Raw genomic sequence first — 21014 nt, 5'->3', positions numbered from 1 at the left:
TCCTACAGAAAGAAATTGGTGTTTGGAAATTATTAATGGAATATTTTTTTTTAAGTCCGGCTAGCCAGTTTCTCCTCTATCCTTTTACGTTCTACTACCCCCTCGGAGAAATATTTAAAAATGCCGATTTTTTGAAAAAAGTTTGGATTTTTAAGGTTTTCTTGTATTTGATTTTTATAGTAATATTTAACATTCAATATCTTAATTTGATTTTTTTTGTAAATAGCGTTAACAGTAAACCAGCATTGTTAATGAGTAGGTTGTAGTAGTTACCAAATACTGTAGTTGCTTTTATTATTAAAAGGAGGTTAGGTTCGTTTAAATATGTGCTTCTTTTTTAAATTATTATGCTTATTGTTATTTATTTGGATTGACCAAAGTTAAACTGAATTAAATATATAAGTTAACCAGTCATTACCGAACAACAAGGAATGATACAAGGGCGCATTAGAAGTTAATAAACTAATTTTTGTTACAATACACTAAAACAACACAATAAATAAAGGAAAGGCATTGCAACTAATCAACAAAGACAATCAGTATCAAATTGTATATTCGTGAATAAAGTAACTTTGGAAACACTAAAAAATCTTTAAAATTTTAAGGTCGACTTATACCCCAAATATAAAATCCTAAACTTGAATTGAGCACATGTTTAGGGTTAGAAAGACAGGAATTAATATCAGTATATTTAGAATTTATTGCATATATATTTTTATACAAGTATATAATATTACAAACCTTTTAAAACTCAAGAATTTGTTCATCTCCTTCATCAGGTGAAAACAGTCCCTGCAATCCGTCGCGAGTTTGTTTTCGAGTTCTCGAAAAGTGAACTTTCGAGATGTCACTTTCTTACATCAGACACTTCATTACTTTGGCATTGCTTACAGAGAAGCAAACTTTCTATAAAATAAACAGGCAACAAAGAATAGCAACATAATCCAAAGCCTTCCATATACCCATGTAGCATCAGTAAGACGAGCGTCCTCACCTATGCCTGTAAGTTTTTGATACGGGAGTACTGCGTACGCTTATCACTTTCTTTACTGCGTAATGTAAAACAAATCACAAAATAAACTTTTAAGAGAAAGAGTAGAAATAATTTTATTAAAAAAAAAATAGTGGCTCTTTAAGCCAGATGTTACTGTAATGATACACGAGATGCGGAAGAAGATGACTGAAAAAGAGAGTCGACTTTTAAGAGAAAATAAGAACTTTGTTTTTCCTTGCTTCACATGGACCTTAAAACTGGAGATGTTTGTGTTTCTTCAAAGGTTTTTCTCCTATGTGTACTATCACTGCAAATATTATCAACCTCTATAAGCAGCTGATTGATGAGTCGAAATAAACTAGCTAGAAATAAGCTTCAGAGGGAGGCTAACTTTTGTCTTTCTTGCCTTGGCTTCTGAAGGGTGAAATATCTCCTCAGGTGTTCTTCTCACAACTCGGTGTTTGAGCATAAGTTTTGAGCATTGTCTTTTGTATTAAGTATATTGTTATATTTCAAAATACGTGTAATTGTCCCTAGGAGGTTAGTTTTTATTTTTGTTACTAATCAGTAAAGTGAATTATCAAGTGCGCTTAGGAGTTCGTAGAACTAGTTTAGCAGGATTTAACAAAACTATTTTAATATTCCCAATATATTGTGATATTTTTTATAATTTTAGTTTAATTTTTAAGTGGAATATCTTTAAAGGTAATTCATCAGTGTATTAATATTTAAATTTATGAGTTTTTCATGTACTGTATATGAATACAAAGAAGAGAACAAATCAGATCGAACCCTTGTATAATGGGTGCGGGGAAACATTAGATATCCCATTTGACGATGCAGATGAATTGGATTGGCACTTTACATCGATATTTGCAGAGGAAAGACCTTTTGGCGAGGAGAAACTGTGCGAGTGAAGCTGGTTAACCTGAAATTAGCGATATTTAAATTTCATATTATTTATTAGAAAAACTTTCGAATCATAAAGGCGAGTAAAGCTCCTGGAGTTGATGGTATATACCGTGTAACTTTATGAGGGAGGTGGCAAGAGGGTGATTGAACCATTAAGAACCATAATTATGAGTGAATTTTGAGAAGTATCACCAATACAGAAAGTGGCTCTAAGACTGAAGTGGATAACTACTGCTCGGTTATTCTGACTTCAGCAGTAGGAAAAATGATGCAAGCAATGATCAAGGCTACAATACGGGATCATTTAGATAGATATGGAACTCTGAATGAAACACAAGATAGTTTTGGAAAGAGAAAATCATGTTTAGCTAACTTGGTAAGCTATTTTGGCAGAAATATTCAAGAGTTAAATATTAGAAAAAAATTGACATTGTTTATATGGATTTCAGAAAAGCATTTTACTCAGTCTCACATGAGAGCTTACTGTATAAGCTAAAACATGTTGGATTGCAGGATGTTGCAAGGCAGGAGACAAAGCTTTATGGTTAAAGACTGGGCTAAAGTCAGAAGTAGTTTCCCCCAAGGATCGGGATCACTGTTATTTTGATTTCCTTAAATGTTATCGAAGGGACGGAAGGCGCGATGTCAAAATTTGTAGATGTTGTCAAGATCGGTAGAATATTTAATGATCAGCGCCAAGCAGAGCTTCTTCAGAATAAGTGAGACAGACGTATGTTCAGAAAAGGACTGAACTAAAGACAGCAGAGGAAGACAAATTTGAGAGTTACGATACGGTCAGACAAAAATCTCCGAGGTGTAATAGGTGGCAAGGAAGGCACACGGTGTTCTATCGTTGGTTTGTCGAACACGTAATTCTTATAGAGACAGGGAGGCCATAATCCCACTGTATAAACAAGGCAATTATAAGATTCCACTTGGAATCCCGTGTTCAAGTATGGAGACAGCACCTAAAAAAAAGCATCGATCTTCCTGAAACTGTCTGAAGAATGGCGATACAGCTAGTGAAATAAGGCGAAATATGGAAGACTTGGTGACTGTGGATATTCCGGGAATGGCATAGTGAATTTGTGGGGGTTTGCGAGGCATGATTTTATTAATGATGGTTGAAAGTAATGCCTTCTCCATAAGTTTCAAGAGGCTGGAAGAGCGAGAGATTGGCCTGAATTGTTTAATGAGGGATGCAGATTGACATTTAGGATGCGGCCTTACAGCATATCTGTTCCAGAGGGGGGGGGGGGGAAGTAGTTCTGCATTAAGACACGGTTAAAAATTGAGAGTAGTGGATCGATGATAAACGTGCTGAGACACTTGATCATGAATTAGGTAGGTATCCCATGATTTCTGTCCACTCAGTGTACAAATCTTTACTTAATGTAATTATGGTTTCAACTGAAAAAGGGTTGCATAAATGTCATAACTGATGATTCCCTCATCAGATATATCACAGGATATCATGACTAATGGGAGGATTGTGACTGATGATTTACCTTCCCTGGGTTTGTTTTTTTTTTTTTAGGAGCATTAGCAACTAAGGCCATATTGCTCCGGGGATATGCGGTGGTCATTCCTTGACCTTTCCGCATTCTCCGTATTTGGTGGTCACGGGCTCGAACCCCGGTCCTAATCAAGGAGCGTGTGCTACGCACTGCTGCTCCTGCCCACCTGGCTACGGAGGCACCCCACTTTTACCTTGTACTTCTTGTTGCATGTATGCAGAACTTTCTCTAGCTAATTGTAATTTTGTGATTTTTTCTGTCTGCTAGATATAGGAAGTTCGATGACCTTAAATTAAAACCCATTGTACTGTTAGGGGAGATTGCGTCTCCGAGAACACGAGTTGACGCCCTTGACAAAAATCGAACTGGAACTCAAAAGAGACCCACTTGTCTATGCTGGCGACGCTCTCCCGTGCTCATCTCCATGTATCTTTCAGTGTTCCAGTTCCATAGGAGATAGTTTTACTAGCGGGGACGGGGTGGATTCAGTTGTAAGGAAATCGGAAATACATTCTGTAATAGACAGATGGAACTGAACCAGAATATGCCTGTCAGGTGCGAAAATAGATGATGTGACTCTTGTTAGTTTTCTTGTTAGTTGTTGGCGCATCAGCTTCCGTGGCCATAATGCACCTCCCAAAGTTTTTGCATTTTACTGTGATCCAAGCCCGAGGCGGGTTCGAATACCATTGAGGCTGACTCAAGAGCCCAACTGGAAATCACCGCAAACCAAGCTCTACAGAAAATACAAAACTGGGCTATAAGAAACCAGTTAAAAATTTCACCGACGAAAACCACATCTATTCTACTAAAAGGAACCCTGCAAATACGGCGTCCACCCCAAATTAAAATATAAGGTGTGACCATTAAACTTGCCAACTAAATGAAATATCTAGGAGTTATCCTAGACAAAAACTTATCCTTTCAACCTCACCTACAATATATAAGGACGAAGATAAGAAGACGTTACTCGGCACTGGTGGCGAGGGTTACGAGAAAAGACTGGGGATTAAAAAAAACAACACTAATGTTGTATTATAAGGCAACCTTCATCCCTGCGATAACTTATGATGCTGCAGTGTGGTACAGCAAAATGACGCTTGCAGTCAATAGGAGAACTCTGGATATGATACAAAGGACCATTTTATTAACAACCACACGAGCATGCAGAACAGTAAGCACACCGGCGTTGCAAGTGCTTACTGGAGCGCTCCCCCTCGATTTGGAGACTGTAAAAGCGGGCTTGCTCTTCCTGCACGCCAGGGGGGGGTTGCTGCCACCTTTCAGGATTTCATAATTGACCCAGCGAGTAGTACAAAAACAGAAAAAGTTCGATTACAGGCCTACCTACTTCATGAGTGGCAACAAAGATGGACCGATACAACAAAAGGAGAAATCACAAGAAAGTTCCGCCCCGACCTCAGCAAAATTTACCCCAAGCAACCGGCCTGGTACTTTCCGGGGAAGCACTTGACTTCGCTCCTTACTGGTCATGGTCCCTTTAATGAGAAGCTGCTTGGGTTCGGCCTTGTTGAGGACCCCAACTGCATGTGTGGGAAGATCGAGAACTGGAACCACTTGGTCTACGACTGCCCAGAATACGAAGATCTCAGAGGCATCCTGATCACAAAGATACACTATCTTCCGAAAGAACTGGAATCCCACTTCATTGACACAGAAGAGGAATACAGAGCACTTTCTCAATATGCGCAGGACCGCTTCGAGAGGAGAAAACTGCTAATTACCATAAATCGTGTCTGACGAAAGACCACCACAAGTTAAACTATACAAGACCATAAAATACTATCCAATGGAGTTACTACAGAGAAAAACCTTGAGACAAGTAAGTGAAAAACACAAGGACGGGGCTTACCCCATGAGCGACTGGACTGAAATCGACTCGACATTGAAGAAAAGAGACTTAACGCAGCACAGCTGCCAAACGCCATTTGGCGACTTGAAGAAGGCACCCTAGCCACCTTCATCTTTAATACCCATATCCCCGGTGGGAGGGGGGAGATGGTCTTAGTGTCTCCTCCCCTTCTCGCCGTTCCCACTTTCCCTTCTGGTGGGGCATGGGTATGCCCCACTGTGACTCGGGGTTGCCTCCTCTCTCGACTCCATACTTGTCTCTTCCCCCCAGACTTCAGTCTCCCCACCCACTCTACTTGCACATACGCAAGCGAATGCTCTGCACGTCGGAATTGATTTAATCATCTCCAAATTACGTTTTTTATCCATACACTCGGCCTTTCAAAAATTTAGCGTTATTCCTCATCGAATTTACCAAAACTAAATATATGTATATATTTTTTTTCTCTTTTTTTTTTTTTTTTTTTTTTTTTAGGTCCTAGCCGCCGAAATCTCAGGAAATTAAGCGGCAGGACCTGCCAGAGTAAATCTTAGTCTACTGGTGTTTCCTGGTCTGCCTCCACGGGGCGAAAGTGAGGCAACGTTGGGCCTCAGTAGGGGTCCAGCGGCTAAACGACCAGATGAACAACGTTACATGACACTACACATATACAATATCCATACATTTTTAAATCTCTGGCATTTCCCAGCGAACTGGTTCACCCACAATGAAAGCAACGCGGAGATGGGGGGGAACCCCTGGTGCCGTTTGAACCAAAACACACTTTACACTTTACACTTTACCTTTAGGTTGCCAGGCAGGCACTTTACCCACCTGGCTAGTCCGGTCGGCGATGATGTGACTAACCAGTTATCAGTTTCTAAGGGTGCTAAAGATTCATGTGGGTACTAATGATTTAAAACATAAACGAACTCTAAACGAACATAAACTTTAGGGTTAAATTGCTGATGGTGAAAAATGTAAGGACATTGGTGGAAAAATGTTGCTAAAATGGAAAATGTGTGTGCAATTATGCGTAGAAATGTTAGGAGGGAATATATGATTAAAACTTTGTGAATTACCTTTAGACTTGAGGAACTCGGGAAAGCTTAAGGGGAAAATTTTTTTCACAGCGTGGCCTGCCACAGTTAATATATGTTTCTTTTTGTTGTAAAGATGGAATTCATTTGAACAAAGGAATTTCAAGCAATTTACCTAATGTCACTGGGGAGGGTCATCACAGTGGTTATAATCTCCGTCTTCCCTACTTTGGATGGAAAAGGCCAGGGTTCGAATCCCGTCTATGATGAACACACACAATTTATGGACATAATTCACATGGGGTGGATGAAGTTGTTCTTGGGTAACCCTAATATGAATTTTTTTTTATCACTGAGGGGGCATTAAGGGTTCAGGAAATACGGAGGAGGGGATTTAGGGGAATAGTATGAATGACGCAGGTTAGTAACATGGACCAAAATCATATTTGCACCCTCCCTATGACTACTTGTGTCCGACTTGTAATTACCTTATATATACAGAAAGAAACAATAAATTGCAAAAACCACCACAAGTCACATACCATGGGAGAAAAATATGTTTAAACAACTATAAGGGATGCATCAGGGTTGTCAGAAGTCAAAAAATGCAAAATTTAATTTGCCTATATAGTAATGTTAGGAGTAATTTAAATAAATTAAACGGATTTGCTTTTAATTATGTCAGCCAATGCGGATATAGTAGGGGTAATATAAACATGGTGTCATCCAGAGATAAGGGATGAAGAATTTAATTATGGCCGGTTTAGTGTGTTCAGAAAAGGTAGGGAGGGTCAAAAGGGAGAGGGGTGTTTTGCTTTTGATCAAAAAGCTCGCTCATAGCGATCAGACTGTACCCAGAGTGAGATTAAGTTGAGATGGACGCTGAGTCTGTATGGGACAAGATGACTTGCAGTATGAGGGAAGGTAATGGTCAGGTTATGTTACAGACAAACGATCCTGAGGAGCATGACAACAATTTCTATAGGCACTTGAATGGGCAGCCAAGCATGATTGTCTCATTAATAGAAACCTGCCTTTACAGATTGGAAGTCATAGAATGGCAATAAGCCATGCTGAAACAGATTTTTGTGTCATTTGAATGGTTGCTATTTATTCCAACATGGCAGAGACAGTAGAAGGGACTATAATATCCTCGATTTGGTTTAACTAAAGATCCAAACTGCATCCAAAATATGATAGTTCAGAACCAATAGTGGGTAGTGACAACAATGACATAAAAATGAGATTATGTGGTCAAAATAAAAAAAGATGAGGGCTTCAATTTAAAAGAGGGGGAGTTACAGTGGATTGAATATTTCTTTGGTTCTAGAGAAAGAGAGAGAGAGAGAGAGACTAAAGTGGATGACAACAGAAGTGTTAAGGTTTGTGTTTAATGGTACACGATGTATACATATCAGGCTGTAGGAACAGATTGGCCCACATCTGATGTATACTGGTGTTCAAAGAAAGTGCATCACCCCTTAAAATTGTAATTGTCGTCCGAATAACGTAGGTATATGGCAATATTTCTTACAAATTGCATCAGATAAGATTGTCACGCGTAGGTGACGACGTAATATTGCATCAGCTGTTACTTTCAGCTATATAAGCAGGCTCTGCAAGAGTTGCAGTCATTCCTTGCCCAGGATGCCGAGTTACGTGCAGTTGGCACCACGAAGAAAGAGTGCTATCGTTGCTTTACGTGAGGAAGGATATTCTCCAGTCATATTGCTTATAGATTGTCTTGTAATCAGTCGACAGTGAGTAGATTTCTTTTCAAACTCAAGAACACTGGTTCTGCTGATAGGTAAAAATGAACCGGACGCAAACGCGTCTCTACTCCAAAACAGGACCGCATTTTGAAGCGCTTATTCCTTAAAAACCGTAAAGCTTCTTCGTCTGAGCTGAAAAGAGAATGGGAAGAACATACAGGAGTGGTAGCAAGTGCAGTAAAAGTCAGAAAACTCCTCTTCAAAAATGGACTTGTAGCCCGTCATCCTAAGAAGAAGCCCCCTCCTCACAGAAAAAAATGAAAAAGGCCCGATTAATTTGGTGTAAGGAACATGTCAAATGGACCCCCGAGCAGTGGAATTCAGTTGTTTTCTCGGATGAGAAGAAATTCAACCTGCATGGCTCTGATGGGAGACAAACGATTCGCCGTAGACGTGGTGAAGAATACCATCCAGACTGTATGGTGTCTACAGTGAAATTCCCTACCAACCAAATGATATGTGGGTGCATAACGTATCACGGAGTAGGTCACCTGCAGTTTATAAAAGATTCCGTAAATATCAATGGATACCTGGCTATATTGGAAGGAAAATTGCTGCCAACCATTAGAGACCATTTCAACCTGCCAAGTAATTGCATCTTTCAGGACGACTGTGCTCCTTGTCATCGGGCGAAAAGTGTAACTAAGTCTGTAGTTATTTTAGCTTCATTTCTGCATTAGAGATTCGACAGTAATATGTTTACATTTGTTACATGTGAAAAAATGGTCGGAAGGACGGTTCATTACAACTGTTAGCTGGCCAGGAAACAGCTCAGACCTGAATCCTATAGAAAACTGTTGGCATCGTTTGGAATCTGCAGTTGCCAGAAAGAAACCAAAGACCCTTCTTGAACTTCAGGAAGCCATAATTCGTGTTTGGAACCACGAACTATCAGTTGGTTATCTTCAGAAATTGATCTTGTCAATGCCTCGATGGTGTGCTGCTATCATCAGGGCCAGAGCGGTTCAACTAAATATTAGTTTGCACCTGGTGAACTTTTCATTTTGTTTTCCATTTAAAATGATAAATGAAGTAAATTGAGGTCTTCTGATAACATTTCAGGATTAATTGTCGTGTTTACCAAAACTGTTGTATAAAGGTTGCAAATGCTCATTTTGGAATATTTTGAGAGCATCTGTCAAATATTACTTAGCTTTGCCTTAACTATTAATAAATATCTTTTGTTTATATTTCTATTTGTGATGCTAAAGATTAATGTAACATACCATTGCGAAAAAGGGTTAGAAATGTGAAATTCCTAGGTGATGCACTTTCTTTGAACACCAGTTTAGATTATGCAAGATTTCTGGAAAAATAGGTTGCTCAACAACTGACGAAAAAAAAAAAAAAAATACCACAATTCGTTAACACATCAGCGAGTCTCCGTTTTTTATTTTTTGAATATCAATTTATGTCGTTCAAATCATATGTTTATGGTCCATCTTTTACTCCCACAAACTAACTGTTCTTAATTTATAAAGGAAGAGTTTATGTGAACTATAACCTTAGCTAGAACAATCTTCCTCCATATGTATTCCTTGAAAGTTATAACGTACAGGAATTCAAGTCGTTTCGAAAAGGTCCTGTTGGTTTTATATGTAAAGAAGTATGCGCCGCCATCACGAAGACAAGTTTTACCCTGAAGTAGGCGCATACTTCTTTATAATATCAATCAGCGGTAATGAATAAAATATGAGGATGGCTGAAAGAAACTCAGAAGAGTCTGTTATTTTATATCCTCGGATCCGCTTTATCATTCAGAACCGTTTCCAAGACTGAGAGTAGCAGCCAGAGAAATACAACCGCTTTTTATGAACGGTTAGTTCATAAAGAAACTCGGGTTGTTCATTCTGTAAAACTGACAAATGGATCGCAGAATATACCTAACTGCTCCTGATCATAATTTCTGCGCAGATTTTAAACCACAACAACATATATTATAATATTATAAGACTCTTCTTACACAAAAATACATTAAATATCGGTGTAGCACCATAGATAGTTCTTAAATGAAAACTACGAAAGTAGTGTAAAAGTCATCATTTCAACTGTATCTCATTTTGTGATCATCCTTCACAACGAATTACCGTGTATTGCACTACCTCGAATAAGTAACGCTTAACTAATAGAACCTATTAGTGAAGTTAAGAGCTGTCTATAGTGTATCTACACCGATATTTAAAAGATAATTTTAAGCTCTTATAGTATTATGCCTCGTAGTATTTAGATTTATAGTATTGTAGTATTATCACGTACAACAATACATGAAAAAACCTAAGAAGGGGTATCAGGAAATAAGAAAAAAGAGCATATTATTTCTTTAATTATTGAATACTGTTATGACGTACAGGCAAAATAATGGCTGGAGTGAGTCAACAAAATTGTTTGTAATACACAGTTAGATTAGATTATTTTTAAAAGTTTTACACACACACACGCCCACCAAAGATACGAGAAGAAAATGCGATTTCACTGTAATTTTTTCTCTAATTTTCATAAAAGTCTCAAAAAATATACTTACCTTCACATTTTTTGCCATCAGAATGGAGTTCGTAACCAATTCTACATTCGCATCGATAACTGCCTAGAGTGTTGACACATTCATGTTCACATCCGTGATCTATACCTTTGCACTCATCTAGTTCTGTATATAGAGATAATAATAGATATTGGTTAATTTCTAGCCTCCCATATGTAAATTTAAAATGACATAATTAAAAAGAAGTCTATTTGAAATCACATGCGAAAACTTTGATTATTGAGAGAATGTTTTTTTACATTTATGATTGTTTTTCATACATCATATCTGATGTCAGAAATAAGAATTTTACCTGGAATGTAACAGTATATATTAATAATTAATGATTAAAGATTTATGGACCAGGGACACTGCCAAAAATTAAGCAGAAGAACCATAGTGGATACATAAGTATGTAGGTAGAATGTAGATTAGGTAAAGGGCTAACGGAACTGAAATTGTAACTACGAAGAACAAGGAAGGGACAGAAGTTAAATAAAACAGAAGGGACAGTTAAATAAACAAGGGACAGAAGTTAATAAGAAGTAATTAGAAGTATTTAATGCTGCGTATCCTATGAGTTGAACACCTTCTTCTGAAATATAGGTAAACCTTATCATTTAAATTTCAACCCTTATCTTCTATGCCGGCTTTCCAATTCTGGCACGTGCTGCGTATATTTCATGTCAGAAACAGAGGCCTTCTTCCTGTTTTTTTCCTTTGATTCGGCGGCTGGCCCCAGAAGGAGTTGAAATCATAGGATGCACAGCATTAAGTACTTCTAATTACTTCTTATTAACTTCTTTCCCTTCATTGTTCTCCGTAGTTACAATTTCAGTTCTGTTAGTCCTTTACCTAATCCACATTCTAACTACATACTTACAGTGGCGGACAAAAAAACTGCATCACCTGTGAATTTTGCAAATGTGTTTTACGCTGCATTGTGGGTTGCAGATATGTTCGAAATGCATTTTTTAGATGAGATATATATCTCTGTGAATGAAATCCAATAAAAAACCACCTGATATACCTAATTGCCATAAATATCTTCCCAAAGAGTAAAATGCGTAATTAATATAAATATGAGAAATCATGCAAATGGAAATCATGATAACAAAATATACATTTTATTGCATTTACGTGTACAAACTGAAATGACAAGTTAACGTAATAGTATTATGTACTGTAAATCAGCAAAATAAGTCCTCAATATTTTGTTGTTCCTCCTCGAGTTGCAATTACAGCCTTGCAACGATCTGGCATAGAGTTAATCAACTTCTGGATGCATAGTTTCCGAATTTCGTGGTACCACACCCTTTAGCAATTTTAGACGACATTATGTACCACAAATTTTCAAAAGGGTTCAAATCTGCACTGTTGTCGGGCCAGTCCAACACTGCAATGCCAGCATTGCTGAGGTATGACTGCACCTTAAGGAGAAAAACGAGGGAAAACATTGGTGTATGTTTTAAGCCTTGTGAAACAAGAAGACAAACTCATAATTAATTTTAAATAGCATAAAACTTACCAATTTTGCTGTGTGGCAAGGTGCTGAGTCCTTTTGAAAAATGCAGTTTTGGACATCTGTGTGATGATTCCTAATAACGGATTTCAGGCACTCCTCCAAGATAGCAGTGTAGGTTTCTGCATTCACCGTTCCGTTAATAAACTTAATTCGCCCGACCCCTTTGCTTGTTATGCATCCCCAGACCATCTGACCGGCGGGGAACTTTACAGTCGGTGTTATGCAGTCAGGATGGTATGTCTCCGATTTTCATCTTCTGACCTATCGCTTCCCATCCGAGCCATGCAGGTTGAATTTCGATTCGTCAGGAAAGATGACGGTGTCCCATTGCTCTTTTGTTCATGAAACATGTGTTTTAGCCGAGGCTACTTCCTCATTTGTTGAGTCAACAAAGGCTGCTTCTTGGGCCGATAGGCATGCATACCACATTCCGAAAAGCCGTCTTTGGATAGTTTGTGCACTTGTTTCAACACCAGAGGCCATCTCAAAGTCCAGTTTTAGATCAGGAGCACTAGCATGGCGATTACGAAGGCATAGCCGTTTCAAATATCGATCTTGGGAAGGCGTAGTCACTGTCTTATGGCCTGATCTAGGTCTTCTCTTCACATCACCGGTTTCACGCTTTAATTTCAGTACCCGGGATGCTGTTGACTGGTGGCAGCCTATTTTATCAGCGATAGCACGCGTAGAAAGCCCTTCCTGGGACAGAGCAACAGCTACACTTTTTTTTCTTGGTGTCAACTGAACATATGGAGCCATGCTTACACCTCCGCAAAACAGGATACTAATGAGCTTGTATACCCTTCCAACGCCGTATATATAGAAACGGCTGATGCAATACCTTGCAATTACTATCTGAGGCAATAGAAGCGTTATCTGACAGAATACCTTTGCTTCTCGTCAAACAAAATGGCTGTAATATCTTATACGTTTCACTACAAATGTTACTTTTTTTTAAGGTGATGCACTTTTTCTGTACGCCACTGTATATACAGGGTTGTTAAAATTAAAGTATCCCTATGTAGAGTACTCTAAAGCGAGTTCTAAAGCTACCTACTGAAAAGAAATTTTGGACAACAGGTACAATAAAGAATGCGCTCACCATTTATTGGAAAAAAAAAATTAGTCACAAAATTTTTCACTATATGGCGCTGTGGCAATACAAATTACTTGAACAGCGCTACAATTGTTCAATGTGTCCTCCATTTTGGTCAACAATAGTTTCCATTCGAAGAACAGCATTTTCTACAGCAGAACGTGACATGTCAACTGGAACAGCCAGCACATGACGCCTAATGCTCAGATATGCCAGAGTTTGACATCCTTCCCGATACACCTGATTCTTCAAAAAACCCCACAACCAGAAGTCGCATGGGGTGATCGGGGTAGCCAAGATGTCTGGAAACAATGGTTGATGACCCGTTTGTCTGTAAAGTGTTGCCTTAGCAATCTTTGGACACAAAGGTGGCGCACCATCTTGCATGAATATGATATCCTGAAGGCACCCACGTTGTTGCAGCTCTGGTATTGCGAAATTTGCCAACATTTCATAATATCGCTGTCCAGTGACGGAACAGGTGCAGGGTCCAGTCGGTGTTACCTGTTCAAAAAAATATGGCCCAATCATGAATGTGGCCGTAAATTCACACCACGCTGTCACTTTTGGATAATGCAACGGCACCTCTTGGATAACTCGAGGGTTTTTCTGTTGCCCAAATGCGACAGTTGTGCATATTCACTTGTCCATTTAAGCAGAAGTAGGCTTCATCACTCCAAAGGATGTTCCATGGCTAAGTGATATCCACTGTCATTTGCGCCAGAAACTGAAGTGCGTATGTGAAACGAATATCTGCATCACCATGCTTTAGCTGCTGTAGCATCTGCATCTTGTAAGGATAGTACCGCAACGCCTGACGCATCACTAGCCTTACAGTGGAATACAGCATGTCCACTTCACGAGAAACAGCTGGCACACTTGCGCTACCACATGGATATCGACTTGATAAATCTACGACAGCCATAGCCACGTCTTCAACACGAGAGGAGTGTACTCGTTTTTGACCTCTACATGGTTGAACACCAAGATGTCCTGTCGCTTCAAATTTCGCAATCATTTTGTGGACAGCACAAACAGTCATAGATCCACGCCTTATGCGCTTCTGACGCCGGAATTCTCTGACAGCCACAGCTACATTGTTGCTGTTCTGGTAGTACAGCTTCACTGTACTGTATAAAAGAATAGCTGATTGCTTTGCTTTTATACAGTACAGTAGAGCTGAGTAGTGGCCCTGTGGCAATAACTTACGATTATGCAAATAACTTACGTTATTTGCATGATCTTAGTTAAAGGTTAAAAAGTTAACTGCAGCCATTATCAACCCACTGTAGGATGGAAGCCTCCTCAACAATTCATGCTGAGGGAAATGGATCATAATCTGCCATGCTGGTCCAGTGCGGGTTGGCAGATCGACCGTATTTAGCAGTCAGGGGCTTGAACACCGGTCTACTCAAAGAGCGTATGCTACTGCACTCCCGCTCCTGACCACTTGGCTACCGAGGCTTGAAGCCTAGTTACGATCATGCAAATAACTTACATTATTTGCATAATCGTAATTAAGATAGTTACGCGCCATACAGTGACAAACTTTATAACTAATTTTTTTTCCCAATAAATGGCGTGCGCATTCTTTATTGTACTTGTTATCCAAATTTCTCTTCAGCACGAGAACTCGCTCCAGAACCTTCTACATAGGGATACTTTATTTTAACAGCCCTGTATATTGGTATAAATGGTTCCCCAAGCGTGCACTCATAATCGTAATTGTATTATGTATGTCTCTAAAAGGGTATGTATGTGTGATCATGGGCCGGTTTGCATGTTATGCTTGCTGAAAACCCTACACCTTCCCCCTGAAATCAGCTAACTACAGTCTTGAATGAAAAGGATCGTAAATATAAAGGAACCCACTGCAGGATTCTGTATTGGGTTCCAATATATTTACCATATATTTTCCTGAAAAAAAAAAGCAGGACAACATTCTCCAATTTTTTTTCTACATATGCTTTGCAACAAGCACTGGAAAAAAAGTCACAGTTGCATTATGTCTTCTGATGAAATATTCGGCCAATAATCAGGTTTCACAAAAATGCCTTGCTTTCTGTGCGAGTGGGACAGTCTCAAGTAGTGAACATTGGGAGAGGAAACTGTGGCAACTAAGACAGTCTCTGACACCAGGTTCAAAGAACATTAAAGAAGAGCCACTTGTAGATCGAAATAAACTACTTACCTCCTCTGCAAGTTGTTGTTGTTGTTGTTATTTGGTTTTTAGGAGCATTAGCAACTACGGCCATATTGCTCCGACCTCTTCATGTAAAGCTAGGTTTAATGAAACAGTTCGTAAAAGCCCTGAAACTGAAGTGCGTATGTGAAACGAATATCTGCATTTTATTTTTTTATTTTATTTTTATTTTATTAATAAAAAGATACACAACAGGTAACCATTAACAGTGTATCTGAGATCAGATCAATAAACATAATAACAATAATGTGAAATCCTACAGGACGATAAACATTGATACAAATTCAAACAATAAAGCATATGTACAAAAGAGGATTGTATTAAGTTAAGTTACCGGTAAAACAAGTAATAATTAATCCGTTAGAGAATAGAAAAATAATATAACAAATAATAAGCTACAATAATTAGATGTGAGCTAGTCACTTTGCAGTTTAAGTGAAGAGGCAAACTTGTGGATGGAGTTCATCAGTGATTGGGAGTTGTCAAAGAAGTCAATGCGAGAGTCATTTGCTGATTTGCTGATTCTGTTCAGTGGACTGAACTTCATTAAGTCCGTGTTGGCAGAGTCAAGGCGAAACGGTGTAAGGTTCCTGACTTGTCTACAGGGAGCATTGAAGTTTATTTTACTCAGGATATCAGATGCTTCATAAATTCCAGTGATTACTTTGGCTAGGAGGGCGATGTCAGCAGTAACTCTTCTAGTGCACAGAGGCCTTAGATGAAAGTAATCACACAGCGATTCATAATACACTGAGTGATAGAATAGAGGATTGCGGTACGTAAGGTAACGGATAAAGTTTTTTTGGACTGCTTCAATTTTGTTAGTTAAAGTCTTTGTGTGAGGATTCCAGATGGGTGAACTGAATTCAAGGATTGGCAGTACAATAGTTTTATAAAGGATCACCGCATATCTGTAGTTTTTGAACTTGTATGTGTTCCGTTTGATGAATCCCAGTGTTTTGAATGCTTTGCTGGTGATTTTAAGGACATGGGCATCGAATTTAGCACTGCTGGAAAAGAGAATCCCTAAGTCGTTAACTTGGTCACACCTTTCGATGATCACAGAGTTAACAGTGTACTCCGTATTCATTAGTTGTGGAGATCTGCAAGATGAGAAAGAGATAACTTTGCACTTCGAGGGGTTAGCAGACAAGCCATTCAGAGATAGCCACAGAGAGAATTTATTGAGAGCACATTGAAGTTGTTGAGAATCGGTAGTCTCCTTCACTGCTGAGTAGATCTTAAGATCATCTGCATAGAGAGCAACTTGAACATTGGAGGTGTAGATGAAAGAAGGAAGATCATTTACGAAAACAATGAAGAGAAGAGGACCTAAGGGAGAGCCTTGTGGTACTCCGCTTAGTGGTATAAAACAGTCTGAGTTCACTTGATCGATGATAACGCTCAAGGAACGATGCGTAATATAGCTGCGTAGCCATGAGAGCAAAGGGTCACGGATGCCATACAGCTTAAGTTTTTCCAGAAGTTGTTCGTGCGGGACTTTATCAAATGCCTTAGATATGTCTGTGTAGACTGCATCAACTTGTAGGTGGTTATCAAGAGCTTCAGAGGTGTATTGCCAGAAAGGAAGTAAATTTGTGACTACTGACTTGCCACTGCAGAAACCATGTTGATTCTGATCGATAAAAGGCTTGAAGAATTCGAAGAGATGTTTGTGCACTGCTGTGTCGAAGAGTTTAGCCAGGCTGTTTTGCAAGGTTATGGGTCTGTAATCGCATACGTCATTTTTATCACCTTTTTTGAAAATAGGAACTATATTGACCTGCTTAAAGTGATTAGGATACTTCCCCAGCCTGAGAGACAGGTTGAAGATCCGCAGTATGAGGGGTTTCAATGTAGTGACAGTCCTTTTCCAAAATAGGCCTGGAATGTCATCTGGGCCTCTAGTATAGTCATTTTTCATGCTTTTTAATGCCGAGTTTAAATCTTCATCAGTGATAAAGAGATTAATGAGGATATCATCTTTAACAGGTGTGAAGTCAGGAAATGAGGCAGGTCTCAATGTATCATTTGTTTGAATTCTAGAAAAGTGTTTGGCAAACTCTTGAGCAATACTGAATTCGTCAGATAAGAGAATTCCATCTGCGTTTCGGAGTTGTAACTTTCTACTGGTTATGTTCTTATGCTTCATGAAATTCCAGAATGGTTTGATATCTCTGTGAGTAAGCAGACTATCCTGAACTGACTCTGTATACATGTTGTAGGAGTTTAATATGAGAGTTTTCACTTCTTTGCGGAGTTGGCTGAATATTTCATAGTATTGACTGTCACCTGTTTGCTTATACTTGTTTCTGTAGAATTCTTTGGATTTAATTTTACGTATTAGTTCACTGTTATACCAGTGCGGGTAGGTAGAGCGTGCGGTAAGATGGGATTGAGGAACAATGTCAGATATAACTGAATGGACACAGTTAATCAGGTTGTTGGTGAGCACATCGATGTCATCCATAGCGTCAGCGAGCTGCTTGTCTACGTTTCTTAGAGCTAGGTTGAGCAGAGGCCAGTCAGCCTTTCTGAAATTGAATCGAGGAGTACGGGAGCTGCATTTGAAGTTATGAGAAGTCACTGTGATGTCAAAAGTAATTGGTGAATGATCCGAGTGAAATATGGGGTTGTCGGTGTGAACATCTATATGAGTAGAGGAAAATATTAGGTCGAGGTAGGCATTTTCTCTGGTTGGAAAGTTGCAAATTTGTTCCAGACCATAGCTGTGAAGCATATTAAAGAGAGCCCTAGTCTGCAGTGATGGAGAAGAAGATTCTAAATTGGCCATTTGACAGTTAAAGTCACCCAAAACCATTGCTATGTCGGCAGATTGAATTAGTGGGAAGATTGATTCCAGCGAGCTTTCTAAGTACTGGAGGTCTATATTAGTTAAGGGAGGTGGAAAATAAAGCAATACTATTAAAACCTTTAACTTGCCAAGATGAAGAAGGCAGTATACTGATTCAATATTTGTGAAATTTGATGCAGTTTCACAGAGTATATGGTTAGAATGTATAATAGCTACTCCGCCTCCACGAGATCCTCTGTCCTTTCTATGGATTGTATATTGTCCATCTATAATCTCCTGATCATCAATATCAATGGAGAGCCAGGTTTCAGTGAGCAGGTAAATGTCGTAAATATGTGAGCCTTGGATTGCTCTGAAGTGGTTTAGGTTGCTAATTATACTCCTGCAATTCTGAAGGTAAACACTGAACAGTTGGGATCTGGGGATTCTATGACGAGAGGAGAACGTAGTATGTGTAGATAGCAGGGTATCTGATTGCTATGCCGGTGGAGAGGAAATTTTGGACTCCCTTGATGGTCTGTCCGTGAAGCGTTTTACTAGAGCCCCTGATAAAAGGGATCTTAGATTCAACACTTTTTCTGTTTGTGATGGAAGGCATGTTATTATAAAAGATGAGTAGGCATCACCATGCTTTAGCTGCTGTAGCATCTGCATCTTGTAAGGATAGTACCGCAACGCCTGACGCATCGATATCGTCACTGCGTCGTGACGATATCGTCGATTCTGGAGAGCATCGATGAGACCGGTTATAGGTTTAGTTGCCGACCGGGCTAGCCAGGTGGGTAAAATGCCTGCCTGGCAACCCAAAGGTCGCGGGTTCGATTCCCGCCTCGGGCTTGGATCAAAGTACTGCAAAAACCTTGGGAGGTGCATTATGGCCACAGAAGCCTATGCGCCAACAACTACCAAAAAAAAAAAATACTTCGTAGGTTCTCCTTTTGCCCTCAGTACAGCAGCTATCCGACGTGGCACTGATTCAACAAGATGTCGGAAGCGTTCGGGAGGTATGGCCAACCAGGCTGTATGTAATGCTGTTAGCAATGCAGGTATGGAGGTAATTGGTGTATCCAGACGCCGGATATGCCTTTCCATAGTGTCCCACAAGTGCTCTACGGAATTAATATCCAGAGAGTTCGGGGGCCAACCAATATGCTGGAAGTCAGAACTGTAATCCTAAAAACATTCCTGCACAACAAGTGCCCGATGGCTCGGCGCATTGTTATCTTGGAAGACACCATCGCCATTTGAGAAAAAGTGTAACATAGCGGGGTGTACACAGTCAGCAAGCAGTTGACGATAGCGGAGACCAGTCTGGTCCCATTAGGGGCCTGGCGGCCAATAAGCCGGATAAACAATGGGCACAACATATAACACTACTCATGACCCACACACTTCTAAATCTCTGGCTTTGACAGGGTACTGTCACCGATACATAGAACATTCGCGGAGATGGGAGAAATCCCAGGAGCCGCTAGACCCTCAATATACCTCATACCTCATAGCGGAGACCAGTGATACGTTGTTTCACATGCACCAGGGGTCCAAGTTACTGCCAGTGAAACATGCCCCACACCATACAACCGCCTCCTCCGGCTTGCACTTTTGATACCATGCATGATGGATGATGAACCTCATGTTGTTGACGCCAAATCCGTATACGACCATTCACGGTGTGGTGTAAATAACGTGACTCATCTGACCAGCACACCTTCTTCCAGTCTTCTAACATCCAACTTGCATGCTCTTTGCACCAGGCGAGTCTTTATACGCCGATGAACCTTGGTTAGGAGAGAATGCCGTAAGGGTCGTCTGCTGGTATACCCCATATGTGCGAGCGTGCGATGCATGGTCATGGCAGATATTGTTCCGGGTTGGCCCATGCTGTATTGGGTAGTCAACTCTTCAACAGCGCTGCGCCTGTTCGCCTGTACCAGTGTCGGACCCGGCGCTCACCTCTAACATCAACCTTTCGCTGACCTGTGCAGATTTGCCGTCGGGTCGTTGTTTGACCATTTTCGCGCCAGTCCTGGTACACTTTAACTACCACGGCTCTCGAACACCCCACCAGTTCAGCCGTTTGGGAAATCGAGGCAGCAGCTCGTCGAGCGCCCACAATCTGTCGTTTATCAAAGTCCGATAAATCCTTCCATTTACCCATCACGCTCGGAATTTTACTACCTACAGAACCGCTGATACCTTATCTATGTTATGTAGGTCGACTAACTGCGCACTCTCGTACCCCACGTGGTCAAATCGCATACAGTTTTCATAGGGGTAGTCATAATTCAGTGATCAGTGTATGTTTACATCAAATTCCGTATTTCAGACATAGCTGATCGCTTCTCCAGTGTACTTTGTGTAGAGTAAGTTTAATTTGGATACTTTGTGCTTCATAACATACTGTATTTCCTGACTGATAAGAGAGAGATAAAATAGATGGGTGCTTATTAAACTCCTCAGTATTACTTACCTCTTATGAATTTTGCAGCAAATCCAGCTTTCTGCACTGATCGGTCAGAAACAAATTTCACTAACATTCTATTCGTTGAAGAGCGAACGTCCTCGGGAGTTTTGTAACCACAGTATTTTCCTAATAAAGTACTTGTTGGTTCATGCCCATCTCTCACCTCGAGATAGTCATAAACACAGTTGTCGTGATTTTCTACCTGAAAGGGACAAGGGCTTCTTTAGAAGTAGAAATTAAATCAGATTTTTTTTAATTAAATGATTTTTAATGTTTCAATGTTTGAAAATATAAATGTTTCCATGT

At 39.8% G+C, this 21014-nt stretch overlaps 1 protein-coding gene across 1 annotated transcript in view; it reads right to left on the bottom strand.

Annotated features, from left to right (window-relative positions):
* LOC150089685 (tolloid-like protein 1) overlaps window positions 1-21014 on the bottom strand; it is a 272573-nt gene that overhangs the window by 47228 nt on the left and 204331 nt on the right. The window contains exons 11-12 of the mRNA XM_090389593.1: window positions 20715-20910; window positions 10609-10731 (exon numbers count right to left, since the gene is read on the bottom strand). Of these exons, the coding sequence (XP_090245719.1) occupies window positions 10609-10731; window positions 20715-20910 (319 nt within the window). The remainder of the gene's footprint in view (window positions 1-10608; window positions 10732-20714; window positions 20911-21014) is intronic.

The sequence above is a fragment of the Mastigoproctus giganteus genome, chromosome 2 (genome assembly GCF_048544385.1).
Source record: "Mastigoproctus giganteus isolate SK-2022 chromosome 2, ASM4854438v1, whole genome shotgun sequence".
Classification (NCBI taxonomy): domain Eukaryota; kingdom Metazoa; phylum Arthropoda; class Arachnida; order Uropygi; family Thelyphonidae; genus Mastigoproctus; species Mastigoproctus giganteus.
Note: the sequence above shows the minus strand (reverse complement) of the source record. Positions and strands in the feature narration are given on the sequence as shown.